At 55.8% G+C, this 26,408-nt stretch overlaps 2 protein-coding genes across 7 annotated transcripts in view; one reads left to right on the forward strand and one right to left on the reverse strand.

The window, feature by feature from the left end:
* LOC114102985 (general transcription factor II-I repeat domain-containing protein 2B-like) overlaps positions 1-11,461 on the forward strand; it is a 31,597-nt gene extending 20,136 nt beyond the window's left edge. For 4 of the 5 annotated variants that reach the window (XM_071605347.1, XM_027948501.3, XM_027948504.3 and 1 more), the window contains 8 exons: positions 2,382-2,459; positions 2,957-3,013; positions 3,512-3,574; positions 4,942-5,019; positions 5,831-5,914; positions 6,665-6,848; positions 7,135-7,163; positions 9,210-11,461. In XM_071605347.1, coding sequence (XP_071461448.1) covers positions 2,382-2,459; positions 2,957-3,013; positions 3,512-3,574; positions 4,942-5,019; positions 5,831-5,914; positions 6,665-6,848; positions 7,135-7,163; positions 9,210-10,813 — 2,177 coding nt within the window. In that variant the 3' untranslated portion in view covers positions 10,814-11,461. The remainder of the gene's footprint in view (positions 1-2,381; positions 2,460-2,956; positions 3,014-3,511; positions 3,575-4,941; positions 5,020-5,830; positions 5,915-6,664; positions 6,849-7,134; positions 7,164-9,209) is intronic. The other variant, XM_027948502.3, reaches the window with a different exon arrangement.
* Positions 11,462-13,312: 1,851 nt separating this feature from the next.
* Ncf1 (neutrophil cytosolic factor 1) lies at positions 13,313-25,728 on the reverse strand. 2 transcript variants are annotated; one of them, XM_027948507.2, is made up of 12 exons: positions 25,622-25,703; positions 23,662-23,797; positions 21,089-21,169; positions 20,652-20,727; positions 20,369-20,534; positions 19,340-19,395; positions 17,898-18,020; positions 17,477-17,584; positions 16,388-16,505; positions 15,205-15,312; positions 14,683-14,828; positions 13,313-14,423 (listed from the first exon to the last, which is right to left on the reverse strand). In XM_027948507.2, exons 2-12 carry the CDS (start codon positions 23,695-23,697, stop codon positions 14,302-14,304), a joined length of 1,140 nt encoding a protein of 379 aa, XP_027804308.2. In that variant the 5' UTR covers positions 23,698-23,797; positions 25,622-25,703; the 3' UTR covers positions 13,313-14,301. The 2 variants fall into 2 exon arrangements, with proteins under 2 accessions (XP_027804308.2, XP_027804307.2); XM_027948506.2 differs by lacking the exon at positions 23,662-23,797 and having other exon boundaries at positions 25,622-25,728.
* Positions 25,729-26,408: the final 680 nt, after the last annotated feature.

Raw genomic sequence — 26,408 nt, forward strand, 5'->3', positions numbered from 1 at the left:
ACGCCTGTTGTCCCAGGGGCTCGGGAGGCCGAGGCAGGAGGATCACGAGTTCAAAGCCAGCCTCGGCAATTTAGTGAAATCCCAAGCAATTCAGTGAGATCCTGTCTCTAAATAAAATGTAAAAAGGCCTGGGGTGTGGCTCAGTGGTCCAGTGCCCTGGGTTCAAACCCTGGTACCCCAAAAACAAATAAATAAATAACTAAAGGAGGGGGGGAGGAGAAAACAGGAGAATGGAGGCCTCAGTGGTTCTAAATGGGAAGTCAGCACTCCAGCCTCCCCCAGGGGACAGGTATGTCCCTGAGAAGGACACAGTGGCCAGCATCCCTGGCCAGGCGCCCCGTCTGTCATCACCAAGCGTCCTTTCTCCATGAGGGGACCCTCGTGTCCCATCTACATGTAGCCTGGGCTGAGCTCCCTCTTCACCTGGGTCTGGAAACAGGCGTGGGTCCCGCTGGTGGCTGTGAGAGCCTTTCTCATGACAAAGGCTTGAGATCATCAGTTCCTGAGAAGAGACTTATGGGGTGCACAGTTCTGAGGATTTGGGTTCATGATCCATTGGCCATGTTTCTTGGGCCTGTGGCGAGGTAGCCTAGCGTGGAGTGTGGTGGGGAGACGTGGCTTGTCCTGTGGCCAGGAAGCAGGGAACTGGAGGAGGACAGAGCCTGGCCCACGGCCTCCTGGGGCACCACAGGCATCCGAAGGCCTCCCAGGTGGCTCCAGGGCCTCCATCTCCAGTGGCTCCTCTCAGGCCAAGCCTTTGACACTGGGCTTTGGAGGACATTGGAGACCCAAGTGCAGCAGGGGCTCTGGGTGAAGTCAGCAGAGGGACATGGAGGGACACAGGCGAGCACAGCGGCTGGGCAGCACTCGGCCAGTCCCAACCTCAGAGCGGGACAGGCTCTTCTGAGATCCAGGAGGACCCGCAGTGGGAGTGGGGCCTGTTGGCTGCGGCGAACAACGTGGCCACTAGCAGATTCCGGCGAGGGGAGAAGGGGGACGAGAAAGTAGAGACTCTCAGGCACAGATGACAGCTGGGCTCAGGCGGAGCTGAGCGCTGCGCTGCTGGAGAAGCTGGCCTCAGGGTGACGCCAGCCGTCATGTGTGTCTCACCATCAGCTGGAAGTCTGACTGTCAAGCGTCACGAAAGCTACAGAGCTAGCAATAGTGGGCGGCTTCTCCCATCTGCGTGGATAGTTGCAGTGTGCAATGTCCGGAGCTTGTGTGCCTCTCAAGGAAGCCCACTGTTGGAGTTACTGCCACACGGGCAGGTTCAGGGGCAGGGAGCTGGTGAAGCACTGTGGTTGACGAGCAGGAAGTCCCTCTGTTCCCAGGAGCTGCGCCTGAGATCAAGGTTGGGCTGATGAGACTCCAGCTCAGAGCCTCCTCCTGCAGGCCATGGCCACAGCAGCTCGGCACCCTGCACCCTTGCACGGAGACTTTCCCGGGCACCAAGCATGCCACAGGCACAAGGTCATCCGAGACCCCAGTCTCAGACCCTGCTCCCCACAGTCGGTGTCTCCCCAGGCCCTGAGGGACCCTGGCCCCACCTCTGCTGCCTCCTCCTCCCCACCTGCCTGGACGTGGGCCTCCTTGGTCGAGGCCTATCCTTGGAGATGTGGTTCGACTGAGCAAATTCCGTTCCCTGTCAGTATCATGTGACTTTCCGTTGAGGGTTCCACGGTGCAGCGAGAGTGGATCCGAGAGCAGGCCTCAGTCTTTCCCCCTGGGATATTTGTGCCAAGGCTACAGTTTTGCATTCCCCTCCCTCCTGCCCTCCTCCCTTCCCTTCCTCTCTGGCTGAATGAGCTTGTTTCTATTAGCATCTCAGACACTCACTGTCAGGCGGGTTTCAGGGCCCTGGGTCAATTAGAAAGGAATTTTTCTTGGCAGCAGAGCTAGAACTCACAGGTTTATCGATTGCTTTTATTAGAATTGTCTAATAAAAGTGTCTGATAACTTGGAACTTTAAAAAGTTTCCTACAGGGGGCCAGGGTCGTGGCTCAGTGGCAGAGCACTTGCCTAGCACGTGTGAGGCCCTGGGTTCGATCCTCAGCACCACATGTAAATAAATGAGTAAAATAGAGGTCCATCAACACCTAAAAAATATACTTAAAAAGTTTATTACAAATACTGTGCATGTTTGAAATGAAAACCATTTGGGCTAAAATGCCAGCAAGGGAAGAAACACCTTCCCATCACTAGGTTCATGGCTGAAGCTTCAGTAACAGAAGACAGATTAACAAGAGAAAAACACAAAGTTACTCAGCACTAGGAGCCTTCAAAAAGTGCATAGACAAGTGCCCTCCAGTCAGTCCCCCACAGTGTGGAGTTACCCGGTGGCCTTGACCCCCACTTAACCTTAGGTCTCCTTGCACTCACAGGGATTTCCCTGAAGGCAGAAGCTGTATCCGTCAAGAAGGAGTCGGAGGACCCCTGCTACTGCCAGCACCATGTGCCAGGTACTGACCGCTGTGTGAGGTGGTGAATTGTAATCACCACCTCTGAACGGCAGGCAGAGGAGTGGAGGCTGACCTAGGACCCAGCATGCGGCCACGCGGGTGAATAGCCTGACTTCAAAGATGGGCCTGATTTCCCCTAAGTGTACAGCGTGGAGGTGCCTCAGGGTGTTTCGCTTGAGTTCATTGTGAAATATTCTCTGTGATCCAAAATACTTCCCACTTCACCACTTGATCCTCTCTTTTTTTTGTTTGTTTTTTGGATTGAACCCCAGGACACTTTACCACTGAGTCACATCCCCAGCTCTTTTTATTTTTTTTAATTTGGAGACAAGTCTCACTAAGTTGCTGAGGCTGGCCTTGAACTTGTGATCCTCCTGCCTCAGCCCCCCCCCCCCCCCAGCCTCTGGGGATCACCAGCGTGCACCTCCCCACCTGGGCAATGGCTTCTTTTTAAATTCGCATCTCTCCCTTGGTCATAGTTTTCTTTTTCCTTTCAGAAGGCGACTGTTCTTCCACAAGCAATGAAGAAATGGAAACGGAATTACCAATGGAAGGTTAGAACAATGAAGCATTTTCTTTTTTTTAAAGTCCTCCCTCCCCTCCTCCCTCCCCCTCCTCCTTCCCCAGAGAGGTCCCAGGTCCCTTCACGCATTTCCCCCAGAGGTGACGTGTTACATACCTATAGTACAGTGCCAAGTCCATGGCACTTGTGTTGAGTGCTAGCCTTTCTGTCTTTAGTAAGAATTAGTACAATTTTAGGCCAGTCCTGCTAAAAGAGCCTGAGTTTGGGGAGCTAGTGTCTAATGTCTAGCCAGGTAGGATTTTATCCGTCTTCTGCTCAGGAGGACTGGGGGGGACAGTCCCTTTATAAGACCAGCCCTTAGGAGGGGATCCTGCACTGTCCCCTGGACAATTCCATTTCCCCATGTGGACGATGCATGGAAGACACTCTAGACACCGGGATCAGCCCCATGTTGCTCAGGGAGGCGGGACCATGGGGACACCCGGAGGTCACTAAATAGTGAAGGTCATTTTAGACATTTTCCTTTTAGAGTCTGCCCAGCTGGTTTGTGCAGACACAAATGAGGACCCCAAAGGCCACGTGAAGGTCGAAGGTGAGAAGCCTCGTCATGGCCACGCGTGGTCTTCATTCTTCTCAAAGGGCTTGAGGGGAAGACTGGAGGACACCGAGACGGGGCGTGTCCAGGCAGCCCACCCAGAGCCCCCAGGCACTGTGGGCAGCACAGCCAGGCCACGCACAGTGGCACCAGCCCTGGGCAGGGAGGACAGTCAGCTGGTGACCCAGAGCATCAGCAGGGCCCAGTCTCAGGCACTGCAAGGTGTCCACGTGACCCTCGAGCTTCCTACCCACGGGTGCCTTGAGATCCACTGCCCTCACCATGCTCAACGCCCTGGGTTTCACCCCAGCACCTCAAAAGGAAGAAGGGGAACCTCTCCATCACCCCAAGACACGCCATGAAGCAGCTGCCCGTTCCCCTGGCCAGCCCCTCATGGCCTCCAGCTTGGGTTCCCTCACTGCCCTAGATTTCCCATGTAAATGTGACTAAGCGGCGTGTCTGTCTGCTGTCACTGTCTGTCCTCAGGGTTCATCCACGTGGTACCATGTGTTAAACTTTTTCCCTCCCCCACCTTTTTATTTTATTTTTTTTAGCTTCTTTCCTTTTTAAGGCTGAATAATATTCCATTGCATGGATATATCACAGTTGGCCCCCACACCTTTTGGTAGACATGTGGGTGTTTTCCTTAATGTACTTTTAAGAATGTAAGGAACAAAATTGAACGTCAAGATCCAAGTCCCACACTTACGTATTTATTCATTATTTTTCATTTCTTTACACTCAATGGGGGCAGAACTCAGGGCCTTGTGCTTGCTAAGCAAGTGCTGACCACTGAGCTGCATCACAGCTCCCAGCACTAACTTAAGTGGAGGCCCATGGGAAACATTCTCCAAGGTGGCTGTGTGCTGGGCTGTGGCCCTCGGGGACATCAAAGCTGCACAGTGAGCACAGGCCTCAGCACATGCTAGACAGACAGGAGGTGCTTGCAGTTTTTTGTTTGTTTGTTTTTAATAAGAATTAGCCATGGCTGAGTTATTTGCTGAATAACTTAGCCCCTATTGAGCATGCATCTGTGGAGGGTTGGAGCACTGGGAAGTCCATCTGTACGTGGGCTCTTGTCCTCTGTCTGACAAGGATCATGCTGGTGACTCATGGTCTGTGGAGACCGAGTTGTAAACTAGCCTCTACGGCAGGTGAGCGGTCAGCTCAGGGAGTCCTTGTTGGGCTGGAGTTGTGGCTCAGTGATGGGGCACCTGCCTGCCTTGAGGCACTGGGTTCAATCTTCAACACCACATCAAATAAATAAATAAAATAAGGCTATTGTGTCCATCCATCTACAACTTTAAAAAAGTATATTAAAAAAGAGTCAAAATGGCATTATTTTCTATGATTTCTTTTTTAAGGAAACACAAATTCATTCAGTATTACGAATTCTGCAGCTGGTGTTGAAGATCTTAAGATTGTACAGGTGGCAATTCCAGGTAAGGACATTGATCTCACTTGATCATAATTTGTAGTGTACCTTCCATTCTGTATTTACTGTTTTATGACACAGGTTGGTCTTTTGGAGCTGTTGATTTTTAATAGTGTAGGTCACCACACACCAAGTGCACTCCTATTATCATGATTACTGGGACTCTAGTTTTGCCAGGATAGGGTAGGAACTTCAAGTACCAGCTGTCATTGAATTGGAATTGGCTACAGAGGTGTAATTTATTTATTGCCCATCATTAAATAATCTTTTGTTCTAAATGTGTTGAAATATGTATCTGGAAAGATAGCAAAGAATCTAATAAGATAGTTCCTCTAGGGTAAGAAACTGAGAGCTGAGGTAGGGATTTCTATATGTTATTTTAGAATAGCATACAATTTAAACCATGTGATTGTTTTAGTTATTTAAAATCAAATAGAATAAAATGTTAACATTGAGAAATAGTGACTTCTGGTCCTACTATCTCTTATTCCTTTTTCTTGTTGTATTGCTTTGGCTACAGTTTCTACTAATTAAGATTTGTAATTATTGAAGAGTGGTAGTGAGAGTTCACATTCTTGGGTGATATTGAAAATATTCCCTAAAAGTAGTATGGATTGTGTCTATACAGGATTATAGTCTGGAAAATTCTCTATTGTCTGTAATGACTTTATTTACAAATTTCCAAAATGCCTGATTACTGGTGAAAGTAAACTGATCAATAAATCAGGTGAAGTGCTAATGGGCATTTTCTCAGCAGCTTTCTTGGGGGAAAAATACACTAATAACCCTGGATTATTTATTTACTTAATTATTTTTAGATAACGAGAAAGAAAAATTATCAAGCATTGAAAAGACTAAACAGCTACGAGAACAAGTCAATGACCTCTTTAGCCGAAAATTTGGTAAGTTTTTATATCAACTATTTATATGCTTGAAATGCTTCTTTTTAAAAGAATGTCTTATAAGAAATTGATCTGTGAAAAAGCTGTGATCAGAATCAGTATTCTCTTTTGTTGTTGACAGTGTCTTATTTTGTTTGCTGGGGATTGGGAACAGGGACCTGTGCACACTGTGCATCGAGCTATATCCCAGCCTGTCAGTGTGTATTTGTAACCAAAGAGCTTTTCCATGTACTGCTGGAGAATAAAGTAGCAATAGCTAGTCACCAAGAATCTCATTCAAGGAGGATGAGTTTTAAATCCTGACATATAAAGGATATAAAGAAATATAAAGGATGGTGCCGGGCACCTTGGCATATGCCTGTAATCCTAGCAACAGAAGAGGCTGAGACGGGAGGATTGCAAGTTGGAGGCCGGCCTCAGCAATTTAGACCTTGTCTAAAAAAATAAATAAAAAGTTCTGGGGCTGGGATTGTGGCTCAGCGGTAGAGCGCTCCCCTAGCATGGGTGGGACCCGGGTTCGATTCTCAGCAGCACATAAAAATAAAGGCATTGTGTTGTGTCCATCCTCATCTAAAAAATAAATAAATAAATAAATAATATATTTTTTTTAAAGTACTGGGGATGCAGCTTGGTGTTGGAGTGCCCCCACGTTCAATCCCCAGTACCCCCCACCAAAAAAAAAAAAAGAGTAAACATGGTTTGGGAAGAGTAGGTGAGGCTCAGCTTTTTATGTTGCTGGTCGCGTCCCAGGTGAAGCGATTGGCGTGGACTTCCCTGTGAAAGTTCCCTACAGGAAAATCACCTTCAACCCGGGCTGCGTGGTGATCGACGGCATGCCCCCGGGTGTGGTGTTCAAAGCCCCCGGCTACCTGGAGATCACCTCCATGAGAAGGATCTTGGAGGCTGCAGACTTCATCAAATTCACAGTCATTAGGTGAGCGGAGTCCCCAGCGTGGCAGGGACTGTGCGGGACCCAAGGGGCAGCCCAGGGAGCTCTGCCCGAGGATGGCCCGGGGGCTGCCGGGATTCCAGGCCAGGCTGGCATCTTGCCACCTGCTCTTTGAGGTGTGAGCACGCGCCAGTCTCCCCGCCCTGGCCTGCTGCCCACCTCAGCTTCCCGCCCTCTGCCCGGGCTGCACTCTAATGGGGGACTGCGAGCTCCATGGCCTTCACTCTCTCTCTCTCTCTCTCTCCCTCCCTCTCTCTCTCTCTCTCTCCAGACCGCTTCCAGGCCTCGAGCTCAGCAATGGTGAGTGTCTGCGTGAGGGGACGTGTCGTGCCTGGGGTGCCCTGGCCCGGTGGCAAAGACTCACGTGGGGCCTTTGCTTTTGGAGGCTGGAGACTTGGATCCATACTTCACTTTTCCTGGCACAAGCTTCTAGACGCTGGTGCTTAAATTTTTTGTGTGTTTGCATCCCGGCGCATGGGACCCCAGCCCTACTTGCTAAATATTTTTAATGTCCCCTGCAGCCCTGGCAGGGAAGTCAGTGTCCTATAGGGTGATCAAGCAGGAGGTATAGTGATATTCCCAAGCTCTCCAGTCACTAGGGAGCCTCCTGATTTAAAATTTGAAAACTAGGCCGTGTGTTTAAATGTTCCTATTCCTTAAACTCATCTGGTGGCCAAAAGATGTCCTCGCTTTACTGAGGAACCATTTACACTCCATCAGGTGGACTCAGTGGTCAAGCACCTTCCCAGGCTGTGCAAGGCCCTGGCTTCAGACCCCAGCACCACCCCAAAGTCCACTTGTATTAAGGGAATTTCCTTCATCCCTCACGTTGACAGCTGAGCTGCTGCTGCTCTCCCACGGGAGCATTCAGAGGCGAGGCTCCACCACTTTGGGTGCATCTCCAGAGTTGTGTGAAGGTCACCACACCCAACATCAAAACGTCCCCCTCATCCCCCAGCACATGCATCCCTCCCACTATCAGTCATTTCCCCTCTCCATCCCCAGCCCCAAGCCACCAACACTTGATTTCTGTCCTGTAACTTGCTGGGCTTCCGTCAGTGAATCCTTCCCTTGTGCCCTCTGGAAGCACCTTGCTGACCTGCCCAGGGCCAGGCTCCTAGATCTAAACACCAACACAGGGAACAGATGTGCATGCATGAGCTCTGCAGGTCTGGGGCCGTCTGGTAAACGGCCTTCTGCACTCACTGCTCCTTACTTCAAAGTTCTCTTGGGGTTCAAATGAGAAAGCATATGTTGAAATGCAAACAAGAAGGCACAGTGGCATGTGCCCCTAATCCCAGCTACTTGGGAGGCTGTAGCAGGAGGATCACAAGATCAAGGTCAGCCTTAGCAATTTAGCAAAACCTTGTATTAAAAATAATAATAATAATAATAAATGGGCCACTTGTCGTGGGGCACATCTGTGATCCCAGCAATTTGGGAGGGTGAGCAGGAGGATTGCAAATTTGAGGTCAGCCTTAGCAACTTAGCAAGATCCCTTAGCAACTTAGCAGGATCCTGTCTCAAAAAGAACTGGGGACGCAGCTCAATGGTAAATCATCCCTGGTTCAATCCCCAGCACTACAAAAAGGTTAAAATGTAGACATAACACTCCAGTTCATCCTGTTTGAAGCAGATATAACAAACACAGCTATGCTCTGAACAAAGATTTTGTGTGTGTGTGTGTGTGTGTGTGTGTGTGTGGTGCCGGGGAGTGAACCCAGGGTCTCACACGTGCTAAGCCTGCCCTCTACCACAGCTCCCCCCCAGCTCCCTTTTTTTTGGCCCATATGCCTTTTTATGTTTTGTTTTGTATTTACTGATTGGCAGCCTGCCTTTATTTCATTTGTTTATTTTTACGGGTGCTGAGGATCCAGCCCAGTGTCTCACGCATGCCAGCCCAGCCCAGCCCCAGCCCCTGCCCCTGCCCCTGCCCCTGCCTCTGCCCCGCCCCAACCCCTCCCCCACCGCGCCCTAACCCCTCCCCCAGCCCAGCCCCAGTCCCACCCCAGCCCCTGCCCTTGCCCCTGCCCCAGCCCCATCTACCTTTTAAAATGGAAGTTATAGGTCATGGTGCAGCGCGGGTGGAACCCGAGGCCGTATTTCATCCTTAACGCCACACACAAAGAAAGTTTCACAAAAATCCATCCCCACGTTTTCTTGAGACGTGACCCTCCCGCCACAGCAGGCGGTATCCACTGGGCAGCAGTGTGCACGTCCCCTCTGCAGGGGCCATTCCCGCCCCAGCCCCTGTGTCCCTCGGTTCACCATCGTGCTTTGATCCCAGTGGTACCACGAAGTCAAAGGGTGACCTAGTTTTCTTTTTCCCCCGCGCCTCCCGGGAAGTGGGAAAGCGGAAGATCGACCAGGAGGGCCGCGTGTTCCAGGAGAAGTGGGAGCGCGCCTACTTCTTTGTGGAGGAGCAGAGCATCCCCACGTGCCTCATCTGCAAGCAGAGCATGTCGGTGTCCAAGGAGTACAACCTGCGGAGACACTACCAGACCAACCACAGCAAGCACTACGACCAGTACACGGAGCACATGCGCGACCAGAAGCTCCGCGAGCTCAAGAGGGGGCTGCGCAGGTACCTCCTGGGCTCCCCTGAGGCCGGCGCCTCAGAGCAGAAGCAGACGCTGCCCAGCGCGGGGCGCCCCGACAGTGCGACCGAGCAGCCCGCCGAGGACGTGGCCGGCAGCTTGTGGGAGAAGCTGCGTGAGAAGCTGCGCTCGTTCGTGGCCTACTCCCTGGCCATCGACGAGATCACGGACATCAACAACACCACCCAGCTGGCCATCTTCATCCGCGGCGTGGACGCGGGCTTCGACGTGTCCGAGGAGCTCCTGGATACGGTGCCCATGACGGGCACCAAGTCCGCCAATGAGGTCTTCTCGCGCGTGGAGAAGAGTCTCAAGAAGTTCAACATCGACTGGTCGAAACTAGTGAGCGTGGCCTCCACGGGCACCCCCGCCATGGTCGATGCCAACAGCGGCCTCATCACCAAACTGAAATCCAAGGTGGCCACGCTGTGCAAGGGCTCGGATCTGAAATCCGTCCGCTGCATCATCCACCCAGAGTCCGTCTGCGCCCAGAAGCTAAAGATGGACCACGTCATGGATGTGGTGGTGGACTCGGTGAACTGGGTCTGCTCCCGGGGGCTGAACCACGGCGAGTTCACCACGCTGCTCTACGAGCTGGACAGCCAGTACGGCAGCCTCCTCTACCACACCGGCATTAAGTGGCTCAGCCGCGGGCTGGTGCTCAAGAGGTTCTTTGAGTCTCTGGAGGAAATCGACTCCTTCATGTCCTCCCGAGGGAAGCCGGTGCCCCAGCTGAGCTCCAAAGACTGGATCCGGGACCTGGCCTTCCTGGTGGACGTAACCATGCACCTGAACACCCTGAACATCTCCCTCCAGGGCCATTCGCAAGTCGTCACGCAGATGTACGACCTGCTGCGCGCCTTCCTGGCCAAGCTGTGCCTCTGGGAGACGCACCTAGCCAGGAACAACCTGGCCCACTTCCCCACGCTGAAGTCGGTGGCCAGACACCAAGGCGACGGCCTCAACTACGTCCCCAGGATCGCGGAGCTGAAGACGGAGTTCCAGAAACGACTGTCCGACTTCGAGCGCTACGAGAGCGAGCTGAGGCTCTTCAGCGCCCCGTTCTCCACCGGGATTGAGAGCGTGCGCGAAGAGCTGCAGCTGGAGGTGATCGACCTGCAGTGCAACTCGGCGCTGAAGGCCAAGTACGACGAGGTGGGCGTCCCCGAGTTCTACAGGCACCTCTGGAGCAGCTACCCCAGGTACCGCAGCCACTGCGCCAGGGTCCTCTCCATGTTCGGCAGCACCTACGTCTGCGAGCAGCTCTTCTCCATCATGAAGCTGAGCAAGACCAAGCACTGCTCCCAGCTGAAGGGCTCACAGTGGGACCCCGTGCTCCACGTGGCTTCGTGACGAAGGGACAGCTGCCGGCCAGGCCCCACGGCAGGAAGCTTAGGATGTCCCTGACCCGGGACTGGAAGACGAGGACGTGAACTATTAAGCATTTTGATTATTCCAGGGTTTTTTCTTTTTCACTTTGAAATGGAAGTGTAATTTGCAGCATCATACCTGTTTGTACGGCATTTTATGCTTCCCTGTAGTTGAGTAAAAGTCAACCAAGTTTTACTGTATTTTTCTGCTCAGTGACTCCACCGGCCTGGCCTGCTTCACCCATGGGCCTGACCCGCCCCTCCCCCCAGGCACTGTGGTCGGCATCTCCAAGCCTCAGAGAGTGGGTGACCTGCTGAGGCTACTTGCACACCCACTGGTCATCCTGCCTGTTTGCATGGTGTCCCACGTGGCCTGACACATTCCCAGGCGTCAGGAGGATGGCTGGTGACCTAATTACAGAGTAGAGCCCTCCTGTGAAGTTCTGCCTCTGTGAAGCAAGAAAGGTCAGGCTTAAAATGGAAACTCTCCAAACCAGTAACACCCATAGCCAAGGCAAAATAAGCTGAGCTTTGAAGGTTGTTTTTTTTTTAAGAAAAAAAAAAAGAACTTTATTTTGAATAATTTCAGATTTATGGAAAAGTTTCAAAAATAAAAATAGCATGAAGAACACTCTTGCACCCACATTAGCAGCAGCCCACAGTGAGCCTCTCAGCCCGGGGTCCCCCCCTCCCGCTCATCTACAATCTGTGCCTGTCAGCAGGAGGAGTGACTGTGCCTGCACAAACACGCATTTTTAACTAAGCCTTTTGAGAAAAGGTTATATACATCATTTATCCCTAAATACTTCAGGGAACATTTTCTAAAAATAACAGTGTCCACTTATATGACCATAATTGGGAGACTGAGGTCAGTAGGTTGAACATTGGGGTAGCATTTTATCCAGCTCTCCACGATCCTCCAGGTCCATCTGTTAACCGGGTGACCACCTTTCCTTTACAGCATTTTCCTCCTGGCGTTGATCTTCGAAGTCAGTTAGGTAGGTAGGCGTGCATCTGTGTCCAGAGTCTCTATTAATCACTGGAATTAGCGACCCCAAACTCAGAACTCTCCAGATCCGGAGGAAGGCACTTGAGTAAGGGGAGCCCCCAGCCTGATGGCCGCCTGGGGAAGCTGTGCAGATCGGGCTTTGACAGAGACAAGACAGGAGCTGGCAGGAGAGACCATGCCCCACACTGCACCTGCTCGCAATGGAACTCAGTGCCTGTCCTCAGGGGAAAATAGTCCCACCCGGCTCTTCCTCTTCCACAACTGACACAGGGTGTGGCTGGATGTGCAGGCCCAGAGGCTGACTTCCTGGGGAAGGAATGCAGGAAGGACTGGTCTCTACTGGGGGCCAGTGGGAGGCCCAGCTCCTGTGCAGCTGAGCAGATGTTAACACTGGATCAGGGGTGAGGGCTGAGGCAGGGAAAGATCAACCAACCCTCATTTTATGGACGGGCAAGAGGCTGAGAGTGGTTGAATGGCTTGCCAAGGTCACACAGCCCTGAGAGAGTCATCAAGATTCAAGTCCCAGTGAGGCCGGAGTCTCTGTTCTTCATTTCCACGCAGCCACTGAGCCAGACATGGAGACCCAGCTAGTGTCTGTCCTGCAGCCTCTGAGCTCCTCCTCATCTTCTGTGTGGCTCCCTGGTGGTGAGCCCATCAGAGGACAGAGCGGGAATGGCAGGCTCAGCCTAAGTGTCTTGTGTTAACCCAGTCAAGGGGCTGCCCAAGCCCCAGATTCCCTCTTTACCCTGGAGTGAGTTGGGACGAGCCTGGTTTGGGATACAGTGGCTGTTGACCAGCAGTGTCTCTCACCCATGTGACTAAACCAAGGAAGCAACCGAAGGAGAGTGGTTTTCAGTAGCCATGGTGATGGGTGTCTCCAAATGGGAGCTTTGGAGTGACAGGGTCAGGGAGATGGAGAGGGGGACCCAGCCTAGGACCTGGGGCCTGGATTTGATAGTCTCTGTCAGTTCCCAGGATGACCTGTGCTGGCTGTTTCAAAGCCCTGCCCTCCCATCCGGGGACGGGCAGAGAAAAGAGCTAGTCACACCTCCAACACAGGCCCCAGGACTAGGGGTCTTCAGAGGGCCATGAGGGCCAGGCCACCTCCCCCAGCTTCCCTAGCCCAGTGTCCACCACAAGGCCTGACTCGCCTGCATTTATTTCCCAGCTTCAGTTCCCTCATCTATAAAATACCCACCTGCCAGGTTGTTCTCAGAACTAGAGATGCTGAAATGAGCCAGCACTACATTCAGCTTTGAGGAAATTGTTGGCCGACAGACAGTGCAGGCCTGACCGGAGCGGGCCCTTACAGGATTGCAGGTGTGGGCCTTCGGGTGACTCCCTGACCACCCCACACACACAGAATGCTACTGCTGACATGTCACTTGGAGGGGCCCAGAAGTACCAAAGAGATGAGGTCAATGTTTGATCAGGATTTCAACTTAGGGGGTCTAATATGAAACTTAAAAAGGATGAAAATAAGTAAGATATATTTAATAAAAAGATAAGAGAGCGACTGAACAAGCAGGGGTTGGGGCTGCTGTTGGATCTCCCACAGTGCGTGTGATAGTGATTGAAGCCAGACTTTTCCAGCAAATAAGATATGCAAAATTCCTAACCAGGTAGGGGCTCCGGTGGCTTTCCCAAGGCCTCTGTCAATCCTTTGATGGTCAAATGATTCCAGAAAGATTTGTCCTTCGTGCAGGCTCATCTCCAAGGGGACCAGCTTTGCCCCTCCTCAAGTAGCCACTGCCCATGTAGGGGGAGCAGCTCTGCACACACCCCATGGCCTCTGGACAAGAGAATCTTCTGCAAGATTTGCAACTTCACTCGGCTCCACTGTGGCTTTGCATTTGGGGAAGGACCCACCAGGAGAGATCTGGAGGCCGTGGGCCAGCAGCACTGCTTGGGGAAGTGGTGAGGCCGTGTTCATTAATGAATTTAGCTTTCCATTACACCCTCCTAACTGGGGCCGGTCTCAGGGAATCATCAGAGGAGCCTCCATTCCTAAATCACCTATTTTTTTTTTTTCCCCGGGTCTGCATAGGCACACTTCACCCTGGACTGCAACCCTTATTCTGTCTCGAGGCGGGGCTGCATCCACCCACCTTCAGGACTGTTCTGCTTGTGACTACAGTCAGAGCGGGAGGTTTCTGTACAGGCAAAAGATCAGCGAGGGACTCAGGGTTCTTCTTGCATCTGGCCTTCTGCAGACCTGTTCTTGGCCAAGGCCAAGGCAATGGGCCCTTGGCTCTTGAAACTTCTACCCAGCAGAACTCACTGTCCCCTCTCCTCATCCTAGAAACACCCTTGGGGCGGAGCCTATCTCTTCGGAGCCTCGGTCCACTCTAAGCAACATTCATGTAGATGGCGGACAGCCACGTGGGGAGGGGGCCGGGGCTGCCCCGGCAGACACCAGCTATGTACACACACAGACAAGGTACAGGGATGGCTGCCCCGCCTCAGACCGCGGACGCCAGCTTCCTCTTGGTGCTCTCGCTGCAGCGGTGCAGGATGAGGTCGGCGCTGGGTCGCGGGGGCACCGCGGGCTGCGGTTTCGCACGCTGACTCTGCGGATTCTCCCCTGTAGGAGGACCACAGGCGGGTCAGAGGCCCCGCCCCGCCTCCCAGCCCTTGGCTCCGCCCGCCCTCCGCTCCCGCCTTCTCGCCCTCATGCTCCATTTGGCTCCGCCCCCTGGGTCGCCCCGCCTATCGCGCCCTCGGGCCACGCCTCTAGTCCGTGGTCCCGCCTGTCCTGTAGAGCTCGCTCCGCCCTCTAGCCCCGCCCCGTCTTGCCCCGCCCCGTCTTGCCCCGCCCATGGTCCGCGCCGCCCCGCACTCACCCCGAGGGCTCCCTGCACTCTTCGGCCCTGGCTGCGCCAGGCGGCGACGCTGCTGCAGGAAACGGACGCTGTTGCGGCGATAGGAGTCCTGGCTGAGGCGCTTCCGCGACCGCTGGTGGATACTGTGCGCGTTGCGGATGGTCGACCTGGCCCATTAGGAGGGGGCGTCGTCAGAACGCTGGCCCCGCCGCGCCCGCGTCCCTGCCGCTAGGGACACCTAGTGGGCACCTCCCCGCCCCGGGGTCCAAAGACTGGCTGGAGGGAGCGGGAAGCGGCTGGAGGTCGGGCATGCACCTGCCTGGGTCATGAACACTTAGCCCTGACCCGCTGCAGAGCCCAGGCCACCTCCCACGCACCTTGTTGGCCTTCCCCTTCCCCGGGAAGCCCTCCGGGGCTTCCCCGTGTTCACCGACCACCCCTAAGGCCACTGAACATCAGCGACGTCGCCTCTACCTCACGTCCCCGCGGTCCTCCCCGTGCCTGCCCCGCCCAGCCCCACCCAGCCCCACGATCCTCGCACACCTGCGGGGCGGCGCCCCTCGGCCCTTGATCTGGCGCTGGACCTGGGCCGGGTCCTGTCCCGACTTCTGCAGGTACATGGACGGGAAGTAGCCAGTGACATCCTCCTTCCTGCAACAGAGGCAGCCCTTGAGGCCCTGGCAGAAGTGGAGGGCTCCGGGAAGGCGGGTTAGGAGGCTGCGGGCAACCCAGGGCCCCCCCCCTCCCGTTTCCCCACCCGCGCCGCGCAGCCCCCCCCCCCCCCAGCTCTTCTTCCAACGGGGAAGGGGAAGGACGTTAGGTGGAGAGTGCTGGTCCCCCAAGGGTCTGGCGCTCGCTATAGGACATCTGCAGAACTGTAGGGTCAGCGTTTCATTTTGTGGTGATGGCCTTTTGTGTTTTATGAAAGTCACATTCTTCTCTGCCTTCTTCCAAACAGCTTTTAGGTTTTACCCTGGGTGAAAACCTGTGATCCGTTCAAAATGAACGTGATCCTGTGAGGCGGGGTCTCGGCTTTCCTGCAGGTTCCTGGTAGGGCTTCCTCTCCACCCCCAATACTGGATTTGGGAGTGAAAGCAAAACTCTGCACAGCACAGAAGATCCAGGTGAAGCCTAACCTTCTTGATGGGGAGAGACTCACAGGAAGACTCTTGGGGTGGTGTTAACTGGAGAAATGCTGCCTCAAAACGAGCCCCCAGCCCAGGGCCAGGCTCAGATGTTTGTTGTGACCACAGCCTCGAACCCAGGTGGCCCAGGGCTCTGAAAACACAGGCTCTGGGAGGCCCCCTGGCTCCAGAGAGTCTGTTTTCCTTAGAACCAAAAAAAATACTATTGACATTCCTTAGGAGAAGCCTGGAGAGGAATCCAATGAAAGTCTTCAAAGCAAGAGGAATGACTTGGTCACCTGTGCCTTTGTCACACGTGACACAAACAGCTGTGCTGCTAGAGGAAGAAAAACTGGTGGATCGGCCAGGAAGAGACCCTAAGTCACAAAGGGACTCGTACCCCTTTGGACCAGTACAGTAAACCCCACAGGACAGGCAGGATGAGCTCATCCCCCGGCCCCTGCTACTGTGATGAAAACAGCCCAGAGAGGGGTAGTGGTTCACCCAGAGTCACACAGCCAAGCCAGCTCAGAGCCCACGCAGGTTATGCCCAGGCCAGTGCTGACTCAGGTAGGCACTGCAGTGGGGAGGTGCTGTCCTACCTGACCACCCACCAGCCGTCCAGGAGCTTATGAATGACCTCGATGGTTTCCCCCTGGGACAGAGACATCTCGTCCTCCTCTACGGCAGTATAGGCTTTGATGGTGATGTAGGGCTCACCTGGTGGGTGACAGGGCCACAGGACATGATGTGAGGGTCTGCCCAGCATGAGGATCACCATCCCTGTCCTCACTTCTACACCCTGCTCCTTCTTGGTCTCCTTTTGCAGGTGCCTCCTGCCACCCACTGCTGGAGTCCACTCTGGCTTTCAGCCCTCTGCCCACTATGCCCAGTGAATTGCCTCCCACCCACCACCACCCGCACCAGAGATGAGGAGTCTCATAGCTACCAAGGCCTGGCCAGGCACCCAGATGTGAAAAGTGGGTAGGGGAGCACCCATGCCCTTGGCACTCAGAACCACACAGCGCTGGTCCAGGGTTGGCACCTGTGGCCGGCAGGGCTTTGCTAGGCATTGGGTTTTTTTTTGGGGGGTGGTACCAAGGATTGAACCCAGGAGTCCCATCCCCAGCCGTATTTTGTATTGTATTTAGAGACAGGGTCTCACTGAGTTGCTGAGGCTGGCTTTGAACTCGAAATCCTCCTGCCTCAGCCTCCGGAGTCGCTGGGATTACAGACCTGCGCCACTGTGCCCGGCCCTTTTCTAGTTTTTAATGAGGAGCCATAAATCACCCCCACCCACCATCAGATGGTGAGCTTCCTGGGCTTTAAAACATGACCAAACATCCTGGCTCCTCCAAACCCCCTGCCGGCCCCATCGGCCCTGGGCTGCCCGGTTCCACTTCTGGGCAGTGGTGGCACCACCTGCAGGCAGCTCTTCTCCCCAAGCCCCAGGTCTTCCTGCTGGGCCAGCCCCAGGCGGCCACACTGTGACCCTGGCTGACCTCCTCCCAGGTCCCCTGTCTCCACCGAGGACACCATGATCCACGAGGCCCCAAGCCAGAGGATGGGCCTCAGCCTCTGCCCACCTGGCAATCGGGCCCAAACCCAAAGCAGTCACACTGGCCTCTGCACATCCCAGGCCCTCCCACCCCTTCCTCTGGCAGTCCCTTGGCCTGGCAGGGCGGGGTCACCTGCATAGTTGGGCTCTGGGTCCTCTGCCTCATCAGGACTGTCCAGGGGCTCCAGGAAGGACGCTGGCACCCAGCCACGCTTGGCCTTCATTTGGCAGAACCACCAGCCTGCGCCAGGGACATGGGGAGGTAGAGGTGGGAACACAACCTGCCTCAGCCATCAGGGTGAGGACACAGACCCACAGACACCCAGTGCACAGATCCCACAGTGTCACCTCCATGCCCACAGGCTCTGCATGACAGCACCAAGCCCCCTTCAAATGAGCTGTGTCCCCCATATATGGCCCCTGTGGCCCCCCGTGGAACACGCGCGTGGACATGGCCCCTGCCTGTGGGCCAGGCCCCGGGGGCCCCAGGCTGCCTGGCCTTGGTGGGGTGGTGGCTGCGGGGCCTGAGGCCTGCAGCAGGATGGGGAGCTGACCGCTCTCGCTCTTCTCCACGACCTCCACGATGTCCCCGGTGGCCACGGCCATCTCCGAGGCCGAGTTCTTCCCGTGGTCGGCGATGGCCCGGTACGTCTGCAGGATGATGGGGCCCGTGATATCTGGGGCAGGGGAGGGCAGGGTGAGGAGCAGGGAAGGTGTCCTCCGCGCAGGTCACCAGCGCCGCACGGTCCGCCCCCCACCCTGCAATGCCAGGCTACCGGGCGGGTGGAGGTGGGCAGAGAGCCCGGCAGCCCTGCGTCACCCAGGGACCCGCCTTCCCGACACTGGTCCATCCCCCGGGGCCCTTCTCAGCTGCTGAGGTGGCCCCCAGTGGCCTTCTCCAGCATGAACCAGGATCCGCTGGGGTCCCCAGGACCTTGCAGGTCAGGTGCCTCTGCAGGGACTTCAGTCCCCACATCAGCCAGCCCCAGACGCTGCCCCTGCTGCTGCTGCTTGCTATGAGCCCAGTCCTCCCCCAAATTCTAACCCTGGGCCTCAGAATGTGACGTGTGGACATGGGGCCAAACTAAAATGAGGCCACAGGGTGGACCTGCCGCAGTCCACCCGCGTCCTTGCAAGGAAAGATGCCCGGATGTGTAGGGAGCCCAGGGAAGACCGGAGGGGGCCCAGCAAGCTACACTGAGCCCCCAGGAGACCAGCCTGCCAGCCCCTTGACCCTGGGCCTCCAGCCTCGGAACCGGGAGAAAGTCCACTCCTGCTGTGCATGTCCCTCTGGCCGCAGTGCCTCGTGTCACAGCCAACAAGCACCACTGGTCTCCGGGCCTCATGAAGGCCTCGCTCGGCTGAGGATGCTCTGCAGCTGAGCTGCCAGGGCCACGCTCGGGAGCCCAAATCCCACTGCACAGATGGGTGGCCCGGGCAGGAGTCTGAAGTCACGTCAGACCCAATGGCACAGCCGTTCCCACCTCCTGTCCCTACAGAGGTGGTGACCTAGCTGGCATTCTTTTCTCTTTTTCTTTCTTTCAAGACGGGATCTCATCACATTGCCCAGGCTGCCCTTGAACCCCCGAGCTCACGTGTGCCCCCTGCCTTGGCCACCCCCCGTGCTGGGACTGTAGGCAATGCCATCACCGCCACCCCTCCCCCACTCCCACTTGACAATCCAGACTAGAAACAGTCACACACCCTTGTGTCACCCCTGAAGGCCACTTTGGCTCCCAACACCTGTTCATTCACTCAGTCACAGGTGTCCCCCAGGCTACTGGGAGCAGGGGCTGTGCAGGGCTCTGCAGCCTCGGGGTGGAGACACACCACCACCTGCACAGTGTCCCCCAGAGACCCAACTCTTCCGTGGGACAACACGAGCCCGCACAGCCCGCTCTCCCCAGCTGCTGTCTGCCCTGCCAGCCCCAAGCTCTGGGTCCCTGACCACGTGGGCAGTACCCAGGTACCCCTGCTCCCAACCCCGCCTTCTCACCTGCCGCGTTACTCTTGCCATCTTTGGGCATCAGGTATGTCTCTGGCTTCTTCACCCTAAGCAGAGAACAGCCTGGGTCAGACCCTGGGCCTCCCACTGGGGAAGGGAAGGCTCTGGGCAGACCTGCAGGGGGACTTCCCAGGAGCTAAGAAATGAGGGGAATTGTCAATGCAGGGAACAATAGAGGCTAGATCCGGGAGGGAGGCCTTGGGGAACCACCAGGGCTTCTGCTGGGCCAGCCCAAGGGAGGGGCGCGCAGAGGGCTGGCAGCCCCCCGCAGCCCCAGGGAGGCAGAGGCCCTCCTCTCCCGGCTGGGTGACCCCACACACTGGTGGCTGCAGGTGCCCTTCCCCTGGGGCCTCAAGAGCCTCCTCGTTCCTACCACCTCCTCCCGCCATGGAGCTGTCCTCCCTTGGACCAAGCCGCAAGTTCAAGGTCAACAAGTACAGTCTGGGGCGGTGCCATCAGGCTCTGCCTCCCTTTAGGGACAGACCTGTCCTCCAGGCCCGTCCCTGAGTTTGGTGATCAGAGAGAGACTGGTAGAGGCCCCTCGCCCCGGCTGCTTGGAACTCACTCAGCCTCCCAGGTGGCTCCATGCGGGGCCTGGGTACAGGAGCCCAAGACCCTCTCAGCAGCCAGCAGAGGTCCACCCCGTGTCCCTGAAGGACACTGGAGATATGCTGTCACTGCACCTGGCATGACACCCATCCCTCCGTCCTCACCCCCCATCACGGATGCATTCAGAGGGCGGAGGGGCCATTCCTGGTCCACAGGCAGAAGGCTGCAGGGTCAGGACGAGACCCAGGACTTTGGGCTTCCCTCAGCACCAGGGGCTCAGAGGAGTCCCAGGCCAGATGACACCACCTGGGTTGGCACCTGCCTCCTCCTTTCCAGCTGTGTGACTGGGACAGGTCACTTGCCCTCTCTGAGCTTGGGGCTTCTTATCTGTAAAACGAGGCAGGTCCCACTGCCCTCCAGGCCCACTCCTTCCTTCCCGCTCCTGCCTGGTGGGCAGAGGCGGCCACTTACTGGCTGTCCGAGGGGAGCTTGAGGTCATCCGGGCGCACCTTGAAGAAGTCCAGGAGGTGTGGGCAGCGGGAGATCTTGGCGGGCAGCCCCATGAGCGCGTTGCAATACTCGGTGAGCGTGCCCTGGCGGCTCTCCGCCGCCCGCTGGCCGTCAAACCACCTGGGAGCTGGCCGGAGGGGCGAGAGACCAAAGGGGTGAGCACACCCACAAGGACAAGTCCAAGGGGAGTGCAGGCAGGGGCCGTGGAGGGGGGCAGGGGCAGGGAGGTGGCCAGCGCCCTCACCTGGGAGGTGGGGGATGATCCTGCTCTCGGGGTTGATCTCTCCGGCCTCGATGGGGAACATTTCTTTTAACAATTTCTAGAAGAAGAAGGGAAGATGCCGAGGACCTGGCCCCCTTGGACCCCTGGGGCCAGGGACGTCCAGACCTGGATCCCTCCTCCTCGCCCGCCCTCACCCAGGTCACCAGGGAATCCTTTCCCTCCCCCCCTGGCAGTGCTGGCCCTAGTCAGGGCACCTGGCCGTGCGGCCTCCACCCCTCCTTCTTCTCTCTCCCACCCACCCTGCCCGTGCTGTGAGTGCTCCCAGCAGTGGGGACACACGGTGGCTAACACTTCTTGAAAGTTAAATACGGCACCCCAAACTGTGGGCCGGGGACCTGGGTTCCGAGGTTCCCCAGGACGGCGGGCAGGTCGGTGACCCCTGCCCACCCCACACTCACGTGGAACTCGTAGATCTCGGTGAAGCGCCGGTACACCACCTTCTCGGACAGGTCCTGCCACTTCACCAGGAACATGTACACCTGCAGGGACGACGGGGACAGTCACCTCACTCAGCCTCCCGGATGGGGCTGCCATGAGCCGCTGAGGAAGCTAAAGGTTGGGGGGCCGGGGCCACAGAAGCACAGCCTCGTGGACAGAGGAGTGTCACTCTCCAGCGCTGGGACCGGGAATGTTCCGGAATATTCCCCCAAATCTCAGGCAGAAGGCTTGGTCCCCATGCAGCACTGTCCTGGGGTGGAGCAATTGGATCACAAGGGCCCTGATGTCCTCGGTGGACTGACCCGACAGCTGGATGGAGTCCCCCGTTGGAGGGAACTGCAGGCTGTCAGGAACGGCTGGGAGCGGGTCCTTGGGCCACGCCCCTGGGGACCATGTCCTGTCCCTGGCTCTCTTTGGTTTCTGCCCTGCTTCCCAGCGCCAGGAGCGCAGCGGCTTGGCTCTGCCGCGTCTTTCTGCCACGATGGCCTGCCTCACCCCAGGACGAGGGTCATGGAGTCCGCCAATCGGGGACCGAACCTCCGAAACCAGGAGCCCCAAATAAACCTTTCCTCCTCTTGGTCACAGTGACGAGAAGCTACTGACCCGTGAGGCAAGACGGGAGCTCCCATTGGGGTTTGGATGTGGCCTGTCCCCGAGGGCTCATTCGTTGGGAGCTTAGTCCCCAGTGTGGGGTGTCAGGAGCTGGTGGGACCCTTAAGAGGTGGAGGCTCGTAGGAGGGAGTAGGCACTGGGGTGCTGCCCTGGGAAAGGGTGAAGATGGTTCTTGTGGGACCTTTTGATTAGTTCTTGTAAGACTGAGGTAGCTCTCCGGCTTCTTGTCCTGCCATAAGACCTCTCTCCTCTCTCTTGTGCTGCAACCACTGTGGTGCCATCTGCCAAGACACCCTCCCCAGAGCCTACGCCAAGATGTTTGGACTTTCAGCCTCCTCACCTGAGAGCTCAGCTAATCCCTCTTCTTCCTAACTACCCAGGCTCAGGCATTTTGTTATAGTAATGACAAATGAACAGATAGAGTGTCTCTGACATTAATTCAGATTCCTCATCGTATAAATTAGAGAGAAAAGTAGGCCCTCACCCCTAAAGCTGGTGTGGGTGTCACACGAAGTTGGGAACGAAAAGGGGTGTGCCCCAGCCATGGAAGAACTCAGTAAGATGACGTACAACTGCATTCCTACGAAATGTCCAGACCAGACAGATCCAGAGAGACAGACAGGAGAGGCGTGTATGGTCGCTGGGGCTGGGCTGGGGGGAGTGGCTGCCAACAGGTGCAGTCTTTTCTGGAGGGAGGTGTGGCGGAGAGATTTCAAGTTGACTTGGGCAACGATTGCACAACTGCGAACACACTTGAAACCGTTGGATTGGGTGGCCTGTGAGTTACAGCTCCATAAAACCATTCACAAAACAATTCAGTATAAAAACACAACTCGGCAAAACGTTAGGAGGACATTCTTCAGCGTGCCAAGGAGCAAATCAATGATGCGTGTCACAGCGTGGCGGGGTCTGCAAGTCACCGTGCCAGGCACGAGAGGCCACCGCTGGCTGTCTGATCCCACATCCAGGACGTCCTGCATCAGCAGGGCTGCCGGGAGGGCAGGAAGTAAGGACAGGGACGGCCACTGGGGTGGGGAGAGATGGGGAGGGAAGCACCTTCTGGACCCGGATGCAGTTTGGGTCACACAGAGACCAGCCCCCTCCAAACCCAGCAGGGGCACCTTGGAGATTGGTGGATTTCACTTGATGTAAATGTGGGATCAAAATAGAAAAAACTGATTCTGCAATCTGTATACGGGGTAAAAATGGGAGTTCATAACCCACTTGAATCAAAGTGTGAAATATGATATGTCAAGAACTATGTAATGTTTTGAACAACCAACAATAAAATTTTTTTAAAAAAATAGAAAAAACTACAATACTGAGCTGTGGTTAGTGACCTGCTGAGGGATCCAGGACAAAGCCGACGGTGTTTGCGATGTACTTTGAAATGCACCAAAAATAAAATGGACAGGAATGGGGTGTCACTCAGGTGTGGAGCCCTGGTTCAGCCCTCAGGAGGCCCTGGGCTCCATCCCCGGGCACCAAAAAGAAAAAGAGTGTAAGACACAGGATGATAAAGCCAGTACAGGAAAGTATTCACTAGTGTGTGTGTGTGTAATTTTTTTTTTTGATACCAGGGATTGAACCTGAGGTGTTCAACCCCTGAGCCCCAGCCCCTGTTGCTATTGATTTTTGAGCTGGGTCTGGCTGTGTTGCCCAGGCTCCGGGCTTGGTCTTGAACTCCTGGACTCCAAAAAGCAATCCTCCTGCCTCAGTCTCCAAGCAGCTGGGACCACAGGTGCACGGCAGTACGACCCTGAACCCAGCTTCAATGGGTGTTTGCACATGAACTTTCATATGTCAACAGCAGGGAGATAGAAGGGACCCAAATGTCTAAAATATGTATGGGGGTAAACAAAATGTGGTCCAGGCACATAATGGAAAGTTATTCGACCATGAAAAAAAAGGAAATTCTGACCCATGTCACAAAGCAGATGGACCTGGGGGCCGGCATGTGAAGGAGGCAGCCAGGCGCTGGAGGTAGGACCGCACACTTCCACTCACGCCAGGTTCCTCACGGTGGCCAAAGGCAGGCAGCAAGGCGTAGGTGGTGGCTGTGGGGCCAGAGGGGGACACCAGGAGGTGCTCTTTACTGTGTGGAGGTTCAACCTGAGATAATGAAAGCCTCTGCAGACGGGTGGTGGCCCCGGGGGAGAGGGAACAAGAGAGTGCGCTCAACTCTGGGAGCTGTGCCCTTAAAGATGGTTGAAATGGCAACTTTCATTTAGTGAGGACCTAAGAAACTTAGCAAGACCTGTCTCTAAATAAAATATAAAAAAGGGGGCTGGGGATGTGGCTCAGCGATTAGGCAGCCCTAGGTTCAATCCCCAGTACCAAAAAAAAGCAAAAATTATATATGCCGAGGCTGGCCTCAAACTTGTGATCTTCCTGTCTCAGCCTCTGGAGTTGCTGGGACTACAGGCTTGCACCACTCGGCCTGGCTAATTGTTTTATCTTATTATTAATTATTATGTTAATCTCTCACTGAGCCTAATTTATATGTCAAACCTTGTATCATAGGTATGTACATATAGGACACGTCAGGTTCTGTACTGTCCCCAAATTTCAGGTGTCCCCTGGGGGTCCTGGAACCCGTCCCAAAGGACTAAAGGAGACTTGCGTAATGAAAGTAGTTGTAACCCACTGGGTGAACCAGGAAACCAGGTGCCCACGTGGACATAAATGAGCAAACAAATGAGGGAGGAGGGAGATCTTGACAGTCAAGTGCAGACAGAATGCGGGTTTATAAAATCACTCTCAGGAGGGCTCCAGTCGTTTGGGCAAGGGTCCTCGGGAACAGGACAGTCTCGTCATTTCCGACACTCTCTCCAGAGGTTGGCTACCAGTGACAAAGGGGAAAACAGAAGCTCGACCACAGATAACCTTGGAAGACAGCCCAGAGCTGGAGCCAAAAGTCCCTTCTGCAAAAGTGGGACCAGCTGAAACTGCAGGCACCTGCCAGGTCGCAGGAGCCTGGAGTGGCCTCCAAGACGTCCCTGCCCAGGCCAAATCTCATGGAGGCATTTGATGAACCCAGATGGACATTCCACAGAGCACCTGGCCTGCCCTCTCCAAAGTGCCAAAGTTGAGAAGGACAAAGACCCGTGAAGAAGGCTCGGGGGGATCTGCTCCGCTGGCCGAGTGCCCACCTCGATGCACGGGGTTTGGTCCCCACCCCCACCCCCCAAAAGAATGATCCAGATTAAAGAAGACAGTGATGGCTGATTGGTGTCAGACGGCGTGCTGAGCCTGAAGACACTGTAACACCGAGCACATCTGCGTGCAGTCTGGGGCCTGGGGCCTGGGGCCTGTCAACACCGATTCCTAGACTTTGGCTGGCGGCCACGGTAGTCATGTAACATGGGGCACCTAGAGCTCATGGCAACGGAATACGGAGCCTCCAGGCCACCCGGAGATAACTCAGAAAATCTGACTCAGAGGCTGGGGGGGAGGAGGGTGCCGGAGGAAGAGTCGTGGTCTTGGCCCCTGTGCTAAACTGACTAAGCAGGGGACCTCCCTGACTCCTCTGGGCTTGGGGATCCAGTGACAGGGTGGCATGTCTGGGCAGGATGGGGACATTTTTGCTCCCCCTGTTGGTGTGGCCCTGAGGAGTTAGACTGTATGTAACTGACACCAGGAGCAGCTGGGACAGCCTGGCCGGGGACCACTGGGTGCCAGGCCGCGGAGCAGTGGCGGGCGGGAGTGACTGCAGCCAGGACAGCCCACGTCCACCGCGACCTGGCCGACCATGGCCACCAGCCCAAGACCCCGAGACCCCATCCTCGCCCGTCCAGGTGGCCCCTGTGTGGCGAGGTGACATCACTGTCCCCCAAGGCACGCCCACCAAGTGGCCACACGCAGTGCTGCTGGGTACTCACGTAGTGCTGGCTGGGGACGAAGCGCTTCTCGAAGCCCAGGAGGGCGACGTGGCGGATGAAGGTGTCCCCCATGGCTGGCAGCGTCGCGGGCTTGGCCTCCCCAGGAGCCGCCCAGGCTGGGCCTTAAATGTGCTGGAAAGAGGAAGTTGGTGGCAACTGTCCCCACTGGGCGGGGACGGGGAGGGCGCAGGAAGCGCTTCGCTGCTTCTTTCAGTTTCTAGGAAATTTTTTGGAGCTCCAACCCCGGGGAAGGGGACAGGGACAGAGATGGGCAGCCACAGGGCATGGGCCAGGGACTCACAGCAGGATGGCTTGACCTCCCCGACCTCCCAAGGAGGCCCACAGGTGGCCCGGCAGCCACGTGGCCCAGCCCAGGGCCTGTCTCCTGGGGACACCCACTGCTCCCACCTCAGGGCCCTGGCACTGTGACAACCTGGTTTCATCTTCTCACGTCTGTGACCCCATCCTCATTTCCTGCACGTCGGCCAATGTCACCTCCACCGAGAGGCCTTCCTTGATAACGTCACGCAGAAAAGGACGCTTCGCCCCTCACCTTCCTGCTCTACTGTTGTCCCCAGTGCCCATCCTGATGTGTCACCAACTTCACTTCTCTGCTGGCCAGAGCGTGCGTCCTGGAGGGCAGGCCCTGGCCCCTCTGTCAAGGGCTCTGGTCCCGCCCCTACGCCCAGAGGGCCCCGCAGTATCCAGGCTATGACTCCCTGCTGCTGAGTGACTGAGCCTCTCCTTGGAGTGCATGTGCACGCGTGAGACACGCCCCCTGAGGAGC

The sequence above is a fragment of the Marmota flaviventris genome, chromosome 19, assembly GCF_047511675.1.
Source record: "Marmota flaviventris isolate mMarFla1 chromosome 19, mMarFla1.hap1, whole genome shotgun sequence".
Classification (NCBI taxonomy): domain Eukaryota; kingdom Metazoa; phylum Chordata; class Mammalia; order Rodentia; family Sciuridae; genus Marmota; species Marmota flaviventris.